Source organism: Mya arenaria, chromosome 1, assembly GCF_026914265.1.
Source record: "Mya arenaria isolate MELC-2E11 chromosome 1, ASM2691426v1".
Classification (NCBI taxonomy): domain Eukaryota; kingdom Metazoa; phylum Mollusca; class Bivalvia; order Myida; family Myidae; genus Mya; species Mya arenaria.
In genome coordinates, this window is record NC_069122.1 from 33,042,681 (window position 1) to 33,053,729 (window position 11,049).

The following is an 11,049-nucleotide window of genomic DNA, read 5'->3' on the forward strand; positions in this document are numbered from 1 at the left end:
AAGCCACCGATGCCAGTACAATGGAGCAAATGGCCATGTGTCTCCGTTATTTTAATGGAACAGGTCTACGTGAGGAGTTTCTAGGCTTTGCAGAATGTGAATCGACCACAGGCGAATCATTAGCAAATGCGTTTTTAGCCAACCTTGAGCGTGCGGGTGTGCACATCAATCACATACGTGGCCAAGGATATGACGGCGCAGCCAACATGTCAGGGATCCATAGGGGTGTACAAGCTAGGATTCGGCAGCGTATTCCTGGTGCAGTGTATACCCATTGCAAGGCACATAGCCTTAACTTGTCAATTATCCATGCCTCGAAGGAAATGTACGCCCGGAACATGATGGGGACTGTCCAGCAAATTGCTTTTGCGTTTAACTATTCCGCCAAGCGCGTTCTAAGGTTCCAAGAAAACCTTGAGAATGACGCTGCTGCACGCGAAGAGATGGACCGGGGCACGAAGCTCCAATCTTTGTGCGAGACCCGCTGGGCCGCAAGGGCAGAGGCGTTGTACACGTTCCTGTGTTCATATAGGTATTTTCATAGTCAAACATTCAATACTTTGCAAATATAATGAATACTCTGATGAAAAGAACAGTTTTTAACTTATTTCATACTATATTTATAAACATGCATAAAACATTAAATATAATTTGTACTCTACATGATTGTATTAAAAACATAAGAACATTTTAAATTGAGTTTATATTCTCTGATTTTTGCGATTAAAATGCCTGTAAATGCCTGAAATAGTACGTTTCAAAACCACTTTATTAATTCTTTACTTCCATATTAAACTATTCATATTTCAGAGTTGTTGTGGGGTCATTGCACGAGCTAGCGAGCGACTATGGGGACACAAAAGCCGCGGGATATAGCCGCTCAATACAGAACTTTGAGTTTGTTATAACATTGGTCGCGGTAGAGCATGCGTTGTCGGGTTTTGTTAACATATCAAAGATCCTCCAGAAGAAAGACTGCGACTTGCTTGAGGCAGCCGAGGAAGCACGAGTTGTTATCACCATGATGGAGGTATTTTCGTTATTTCATTTATATGTAATATGTATATACATAATATAGTATTAATATTGTATGTATGTATGATCAATTGACGTTTAAGTTGTCTTGTTCCAGACATGTTCGTAATGTCTATAGATATAGTATAATAATTCGACTTACTGGAATTAACAAATAAGTTTTACGCATAGCAACTCTCGAAACAAATAATTATGTACTATATGAAATGATGAATTAGCCATTAATATAAGACTTAGTATTATGTATGATTGTGTAATGGCTGGATTAATGCTTATAAACAATATGCGTTTATATGAATATCAAACCACCGCATTTCTGAGTGGTATTAAAACAGTATTCTGGTCATATTTATATTTATACATTTAACCGGAACTCATTACAGAATGAACGAAATGACGATATGCTGTGGGACCACCTATATGACAAAGCCGTTTCTCTAGCAGACGACATCGGCGTGGAGGCCACCGTTCCTCGTTGCCACGGTCGGCAAGCCAACAGACCAAACGCTCCGGCCCAAACCCCTTCGCAATTCTGGAGAGTCAACATGTATCTACCATTCGTAGACCATCTCATTGTGGAGTTGACAAATCGGCTGTTAAATCCACATGGAAGATTCACTGCTCAGTATCTACTGCCAACAAAAGTACAAATTAGTTTGTCTTTAATTTTGTCTTATATTTATATTTTATATGACTAGTGAATTAATACATGTTTCAACAATGATATAGAGGATATTTGTTGACTTGAGTGTATGATCATGTTATCATTCACGAGTGGTCAGAGAAATAATATTTTCACGAGTAGCGAAACATGTTTCTTTATTATTATTAATATATTGGCGTGTAGATATTATATCGTTAAATGTCTTCATCATTTTGGTAATAATACAAACTAGTCGCGGTAAAAACAATTGCAAACTTTATAACCATGATTATTGTTTTATTATAACTATAGGCTGCTGGGCTCACACCTGCTCGGACTGCAGAGATATACGCAGTGTACCAGCCAGACCTACCAGGGTGCGACCAGGAGACGTTCGTGCGGGAGTGCAACAGATGGACGGCTAAATGGACGACAACATCCCTTGCTCCATATCTATGCCTAGAATCAAGCTTGGGCGTGGCAACTGAGGCGTCCTATCCTAATATCCGGATATGCATGATGATTTTGTTGTGTATGCCTGTATCCACAGCTACGGCAGAGAGGTCGTTTTCAACGATGAAGCGGGTCAAGACCTACCTCCGAAATACCATGACCACAGAGAGGTTATCCGGGCTTGGGCTACTGAATATTTACCAGGAGCGAAACATTAACGTTGAGCAAGTGGTGGATGCTTTTGCCCGTCAAGAAGATCGTCGCCTTGCTCTTATTTTCAAAGTTTAACCATATTGTAGACGAAAACTTTGGTTAAGTGGTTGCATAAACACTTAATGAACTAACTGACGCCGCAACGAAAGATGTTTGATATTATATGAATGTTATTTCAACTTTACAAAAATGTATAATGAAGTTAGTATTTGTTACGTATCGAATGTTAATATATGTGACTTTGCATTTTCCTTACATATTTCCATTAAAAAAAAAACAGATATATTGCACGGTATAAGTCTTACAATTTTGATGCCATAATGCCCTCAGATGCCGTCTAAGACGGTCTGTGAATTAAAAAATTTCCGGGGGGGCATGAAAGGCGGGAGTATCTCGAATTATGGCCTGGCTACGCCCCTGACATATTTCCTATAACATTTCGATCGATGCAGGTTCAAAATCTGACATGAAACCGCGGTCTTAACATTTCAATATAAATAGTTCATCTTTACCAACCATTTGCAATTTGACATCTGACTCACAGTTCTTACAGGCTGTTGCCTTTATCGTAAGCAGTATTTAATGAGATCCGATTCCATATAAACTGATCCATAACTAACCCATCAAACCAACTAACGTATATTAACTTGCGTGATCGAATAAGTTGTTGCTAACCATTGTTTCTGTAGCAGTGCAGGGTAGATCCATGTTAGTCTCAAATAAATCTAAATTTATGGTCGCCAAGATCAATTACATGTCTGTTTGTAATCATTCTGTGTCTGGGCTGTGCACTTGTCGTGTAAAGGTGTTATTAAATGGGTCATTTTACTGGATCGCCGGTGCAAATTGGCTACTATATAGACATTATTGACTACACTGCGATATATAATTAAGTATTGCTTTATTAAACAATCAAGTCAGCAGCCAGGAAGCTATTGAGACGAAAAGAATGAAGTAGTGCTCGCATGGAAAAGGCTAGGAAAAAGTCCAATTACTGATGTACATACGAGATCTTGCCGGCATAAGAAATGCAATTGAATAAGTAATACGTGTTCTGATATTAAATATTCTCGTTGAACTTTTACCTAGTACAATTTGTAATATGACCAGATATTAAAATAAAACCGATGGTGATTCCTACAGTTGACGTTTGCAGTCAAAGTGTTTGAGGACTTGTAAAACGGACCTTCCATTTAGCCAAACTATTTTCAACATTAAGTTTGCAACAGTCGAAATGATATATGTTGTATTTTCTTTCTTTTTTATGAAATCGACACTTTATATATAAATGAAAGTCTAGTTTGTTAATGTGATATATGTTTCCTTGTTTTTCTATTGAATCTGATTCTAGTTTGCTCTAGGGGAATCAGACGTATCCTACCTCGGCATCTGTAATACCGCCAAATGGAATCAGGTGTACCAATTCGTGGATGCAACTTAACGTCATATACTGGAAACGCTAAGTAACGTTATGTTATATTCATTTAAAATAATTTTGCAGCTATAAAGATAATGTTTTTGGTTAACGTCTACTTACATTGATATTTTTAAAGAATTCTTAAGCATTGCGATAATCGATTACGAGATTATGGGATTGATTTTCGGCGACGTCGGTAGCATTCGATCAATTCTGACAGTATCCGATCTTCCAAATATCCCTACATTAAGTGTATAATTTTGATGACGACGAGCAAGTTCCGGAGACTTTTCAAAACCTGACATCATGTTGAAATGACTTTTTTTTCTTTTTGTGCTGGTAATCGACGATTATATATAGTGATATACCATGGACAACCCATCTAAGTAGCAATATACTGTACCATACACTTCTCTGTCCTGCAATCTATTCTAATGAAGGTTTAGGCAAGTTAGAAAGAAAAAGGCTATAATAAATATCTTGTTGAACAAATAATTACTCAAAGAGTTTTAAAAATGTATAGTAGGTATGTATGTATTATTACTTGGATACAGGCAAAAACAACAAAAACGTACGTAGTACGGTTTCTACTCACCTTATTTCAAACTTTCAAAAAATACAGCTTAATGTTCTATTTCTAGACGATAAGCTTGATTATCAAATATATATTCTAAGTCCGAATTTCGCATGTGAAAATGCAATATATAGCAGATAATTTCCTTCGTCTTTGAGATAAGATATTTATGACTCATCTGTTTTAAAATGATCTAATCTACGTTTTAAATAAAATAAATAATGGGAGTATTTGCCTGAAGCTCTTTAAAACAATTTACAAGATTTATTACTTAAAATTTTCATTCTCTTCAAAACGGACCTATTTCTCAATTACTGAAAATAATGTAGTCGTTCCTTCTTCATGTTTAAATTCATTTATATAACCTAAAACGCCGTCAATTAGGGTGACGCGAACATTAGTTAACATAGCATGAATGAGAGCCTTCCGCCGCAAGTTCAAATGTTGTTTGTCAGAGGCAATAAATGCAATCCATTAGATTGAACAACAATATGTTATCATTTATTGACAATAAAATATATAAAAATCACATGGACTGATTATGTTTATTAATAACTTTTTTTATTTATACCGTTTGGTCGTTATGGCTTCATCAATAGATGAATAAACCCATGGACCGGAATGGCATATTTGACTGACAACAAACGTCGTTTCAATTATAAGAGGCCTGAGTATTACACTTGAAGAAAACTGTGATATTAGGCATTTAAAGTAAGTATTTCGGATAGGATTGATATACAATTAGAGATTTCTCATCTGGAAGCGTTTGGGTTAATCTTGCAATTGCCGCTTAAATGCGTTTGGTAAATGGAATGTAGGCTAACGTATAATGACAATCCATTATCTGTATGTCTGTAGCTGTAACATGTTCTTAAGTAAGTAGCATGATGGGGTAATCATGCTCAATAAATATCGGGATTAATTCCTGGATAATATTTGGGAAAAATGTCTAGATCATTAAAGTAAAGATAGTTCCAGGGTAACATGATTTTATTACAGGAATTTATGTCGACACCATAAAAATCAATAAACAGACAGATCATTCATTTGTGTTCTAAAACACAAAACCTTCTATTATTATAAAAATGTCGAAATATATATACATATACAGTTTCTCATTGGTTAAGAGCACGATTGACGACAGAAATAAATATCAGAATTGATGAGTTTTGGCTAAACCATTCTGAAAATAATGGTTTATAATTAATTCTTATTTTATTTGCTACAAAACCACGTTAGCGCGGAAATACCTCTGATGAATCCAGTCATTTCCGAAAAATACAAAGAAAATGACGTAAATTGGTAATGCCAGTAGGCTGCCTGTTTATATTTGGCCGACTGTAGATCGAAGGTGAAGCTTCTGATGACCTTAATTGGAAAAAATGGTTTAGTTTACTTGGTAAAATCCCTGGAATGTACATTGGACATGGTCAGAGCTTGACTTATAATAATTGTTTATCAGACGGCTTTTTGTGACTTTTGATCAATAACATATGAAAAGTTGTAGAATCCTGCATCTTCGTGTACACTTTAGTGAAGATCAGGACTGATAGCAGTTTGTTTTTCGAATCGTCTGTTTTCCGAAGATGAATAAGCTGAAGTATTGTTATATCCTTCGTGTCTTTGTCGGCTTCGCGGGCGTGAACAAACTGTTTCACTGGAAATTTATAAAATAAACATCCAGGCGACACCGTACATAATTTCGCAGAGGCAAACTACACTTGCCCTTAACTTTTTTTAGTTAATTTTGAAAAATGCCCCTTTTTCGAGCAACCTCAGACGAACGTTGGGGTTCACCCTGTGATACTCTACAAGCTGTTTAGTCCAGACTTTTTATCACAAATAAGTTTTAAGCTTGTCTTTGTTTTCAATCAACAATAAATGTTTCGATATAGTTTTCCTTCTTGTCACTTCGAAACAACTTAATCAGTTTTCCACATGTTCAACTAAACCTAATTCAAGCCACATGCCCCAATGCGCAATTCGTTGTATTAAATTTTGTCGAGTGTTACGAGCCGTAGCGCTCATGTTAGATATTTCAAGCTGTGTTTATTTCAACTTGACCATTCAATGATTTTAGATTATCTCTATGACATAATTGAGACGGAAGCCTTATAATGGGGGGGGGGCTCTTACCTTAGTCAATCAAAGAAATCTTTATTAAATGATTGAGTGATGACCTATCACTTGGGATTAGATCTTTCTCGCCTGGAGGCAGTTACTTAAGTCCTGCAATTTCCGGAAGAATACTTCTTGTCCATTAACACGAGTGAGTGGAAATAACGATACTGTAGATAGTTTAAGCCAATAATGTTATATTGCCATGATAAAGCATTTCTGAATATTTTTAAAAAATATGCCTTTTCGATGCTTGCAGATCTTATCGACCGAAATCGTGTTTATACCAGTAGATACATGTTCGTCTATTGATTTATGCGTGAATAACTATTACGTTGAATGCTCCACGACCGGTTGAGTACCGCATACCATTCCCAAACTCTGTTTTGGTGATTATTCCTAGGCGAGTACCAAAACATGCATTGAAAATGGATTTTAAAGTATCCACGGAATTAGCGTTCTTGTTGGCTTTTCTTTGTTGTTTTGCTGATCTCATTTTTCATTTGTTTTTCTGCAATTAGACAATTAATCATTGGTTATTTGGCTTTTCCGTAAGGATTTTCTATTGTATTATTCTGATCGTTGTTTTTCTAATATACTGTTTAATCAAATTAGTAATGTACGACAATCGACTTCTATAACATTTACGTGCATCGTACCTTTGCTGCCTGAACAAGCTGCTTTTTTCAATTTCTCATCTGCCATTTTATGCCAGGTTTACTGCCCCGCGCAACATCGGATGCATGGAGGATAATTGTTATTTTCAGAATAAGATCTTAATATACCTCAACGGTTAAGCCCTTAAGCCATTTTCAACACTGGCGTATCAACGAGTGAAATATTTACTATTGATGCTCTCTCGATGAAATAAATTGCGATCGAACGTTAAAATCAACAATCTTTAATTGTATGCCTAAAAAGGAGATATAAAATGACATTAACTTTAAGAGCTTGTTTATCATAAAAGCTCTGATAGTACTACAGCACGCACTGCCACCAGTTGGCAGCCATCTTTGACCTTTGGTGATCGCTTCTACATGTCCAACCCCGGTGAAATTAGCGACAACTTGAAGCCATATGAAAAACGACATCATTGTTAATTGCATGTAGGATACTTTGTTCGCAAATGTAAGATTTTAATCCTATCAAGTGCAGCTGAAATACTTGTATCCAATCAGGTAAGAATACATCAAATAACAAGTGTATTCACTTATGCTATGATTTAAACGTTAACACTGATTGCGTTAACGACGTTGTTAACTTGAACAAAGCTCTGAACAATCGCCCCGATGTTTATTTTTTCTGGAACGTTGGTGGCTAGGTCCATCCCCAATGGCAACGTCAAATACATTCAAAAGCATTGTTTGATAAGTTAGGTATTATTGATAATTTAGAGGAAAGGGGTTGGCTATATGTTCGTGAAATAATGACGAAACCTCGACAGTGGCTAAACCCTCGTATACTTATTTGAAACTGCACGTAATCTTTATGGCAGTATCTAAAGATTTTTGAGCTATAGATAATACACAAAGGAATATTCTGATAAACAGTTTGTGTAATTTATCGAATAGATAAGTCATTTTAAGCATTATTTTCATAGAATATATTGAAACACAAAAACGCGTTGTATAGTTATAAATGTGTGCACAGACAAGTGTTATTGTTGGAAAATTCAAGACAGTGGCAATTAAATGTTCTGAAAACTTTCTTTGAAAGAAAAACACTTCTGGCACTTTGATATTTGTCGATGTTATCGCTAATCAATGAGCTGCAATAAAAACGGTTTGATGTATTTGACATTCACCACGATTTATAAACTAGAAGGTCGCACAGACCATTATTATTATTGTAACATGTACACTATAAAATATCTCAAAGTGTGTGTAGGTGGACATCTATATTCGCATGAGTTTTTTGTCTAGATGTAATTGCGCTCCAAAAGATCATTCTTTGTTTGGTATTTTCATAGTTCAATCTTACCCTTATAACTCCCTTAATTAAAGACACAAGCTTGTTTACAAATCTGACTCCAAATATGTTATGCAAAACATCTTGCTGCAGACATAAATATAACAAATTCCTCATGCAGAGATATGTTACACATCTTACTGCATACATATAATGTTGCAATTCATGTGCAGACCTATCATGCTAAAAATAATATTACAAATATTATTGTGGACAAATGATGTAAATCTGATTTAATCTTTTGGAATCTGAATGGCTTCTTTATTAAATATAAATGCGGCTAAATCGTATCCATTTTTGTAGTAAAATAGCAATAAGCATAACATGGTGAATATCAACATCAATACTTATGTAAAAAACTACACGTCTATAAACCTTCGCCTAAATAAAATAAACTTCCGTGCTTAACAATGTATGTCTATTCACCCTTAGGTTGTCCGCTAGGGAATGTGTATAATCACTGATTGATTCAGAAGTTGGAATAGGAATAACAAAGATTATATGGATCATGATAGAAGTGATAAATGGCGCATTGAAATATAATTGATCTCATAGTTCTATCCTATTTGTTTCGTGTTTAGCTTTTGTGTCTTTAAATTAACCATTATTAACGATCCACACAGAGAAATTTGTTTTGAAACGTGCAAAAGAGTGGTTTTGACGATCATCTCAAAATGCACTTAAAATGCTGACATGTTGACAAAATAAACAACAATTATATTAAAATATTGAGTTTGATGGAATATTGGTTGAATGTTTACACGGCATTGTATGAGATTCCATTTGTTCTTTGTATGGAACAAAGAGGTGATAACGGTTTGCAATTGTTAAACTGATCCGCCATCGGTTTTTTCAAAGAATATTTGAAATGCATTTTAAAAGATATTTGCAAACCCACAAAATAGGAAATCGAAAATGAAAAGCATTTATCTTGCGAAGAAAATACCAGATATGTTCTCATCATAGCATGGGAAACACATTTTGATGAGTACATGTGTTAGACGAATACGACCACAAACATATAATGTAACCATTCGTATTTCAGACATGTTATGTTACAAATCATATTGCATAAATAAAATAAAAATAGTCCGATCGCAAACAAACATTAAATCTAATTTAAGGCATAAGTTGGAACAAATCTTATTGTGGACATGTTATGTTTCGAATTTTATTGCAGACATGTAATATTAGAATTTTACCAATCTGATTGCAAACATGTTTTTACAAATGTAAGATATCTCGATGCACACAAATAAACAGCAGAGCCGTCATTTGGAAAATAAATCTGGTAATTTCATGATACAGTAAGAACAGTGTTTTTTACAAATTTCTGAGACAACTGTTTCGGATTGGCTTGATGAGTTAAATTGTATAAACACATCATAAAATAGTTCACCTTTAATGTTAATAACGATGACGTTAACAACATTGTTAACAATAACACAACTTTGAACAAATTTACCTGTTTTTCAAGAATTATGATAATAATATTAAAAGAGTGCCAGAAGCCACAGAACAGAACCTTACAGAGTTATGAACACCGACAAAGTTGGGCCTTATAAAAAATATTAGCAAATATCAATCATAATAAAGATAAATACCGACAATAATAGGATTAATGACCTTATTTCCTGATTAACGTCAGTTTCGATATCAAGCAGAAAATAGTTATTTAGGACGTCACTAGATTCATCATACTTATGAACGCAGTTGAGTATAGCTGTCGCGGGCATGGGTATCAATTGGGATTTATTTATATATTATTAGCAGCAGAAGGGTAACACACAAACAAAAATGAAGTATTATCTCATTTTTATTCTATATCTTGCGTGACCTATCGTGCTTTGAATTAATGAGAAACTATAGATCATATCTGTTAATAAAAAAAAAATGTTGATTGTGTTATAACACAAATTAACACTCTTTCCGCATTATTCAAAAGTGTATTTTTCTAGAATTGTCTTTACTAGAATTCTTTACAATTAATTCCACATATGATTCAGAAATTAATCGGGATATTTTAATTAGTTATTTTATAACACAGTAATGCTACTGACATAAGAACACAGAAAACGGATTGTCATTATACGGTATTCTACTTTCCATTAAACAGTTGCGTCCTGGCAAAACCTATAGGATTAACCCAAGCATTTCCAGACAATAAATCTCTAATCATCGATCAATCCATGAAAAATAACTGTCTTTTATAACAGTTTTCCTCAATCCTAAGAGTTATTTCTCAATTGATTAAAGTAACCAAATCAATCACAGTGATAGGTCAGGTACCAATTCAGACACATATTGGTATAGGGGTGTGTCATTATATGGAACAACTAAGTGTATATGTTTAGGCTACACGAGGCTGATAGGGTTGTAAGTCCTGCGTCAAGTATCAATTCAGACACATATTGGTATAGGGGTGTGTGTCAGCCAAATCAATCACAGTGATAGGTCAGGTACCAATTCAGACACATATGGTATAGGGGTGTGTGTCAGCCAAATCAATCACAGTGATAGGTCAGGTACCAATTCAGACACATATTGGTATAGGGGTGTGTGTCATTATATGGAACAACTAAGTGTATATGTTTAGGCTACACAATGCTGATAGGGTTGTAAGTCCTG

At 34.9% G+C, this 11,049-nt stretch overlaps 1 protein-coding gene across 1 annotated transcript; it reads left to right on the forward strand.

Moving 5' to 3' along the window:
* The first annotated feature begins 20 nt into the window (after window positions 1-20).
* Window positions 21-2,419, forward strand: LOC128226534 (52 kDa repressor of the inhibitor of the protein kinase-like). Its single transcript, XM_052936464.1, has 4 exons — window positions 21-532; window positions 811-1,030; window positions 1,419-1,679; window positions 1,991-2,419. The coding sequence occupies exons 1-4, from the start codon at window positions 21-23 to the stop codon at window positions 2,417-2,419; spliced, it is 1,422 nt and encodes a 473-aa protein (XP_052792424.1).
* The last annotated feature ends 8,630 nt before the right edge of the window (window positions 2,420-11,049 follow it).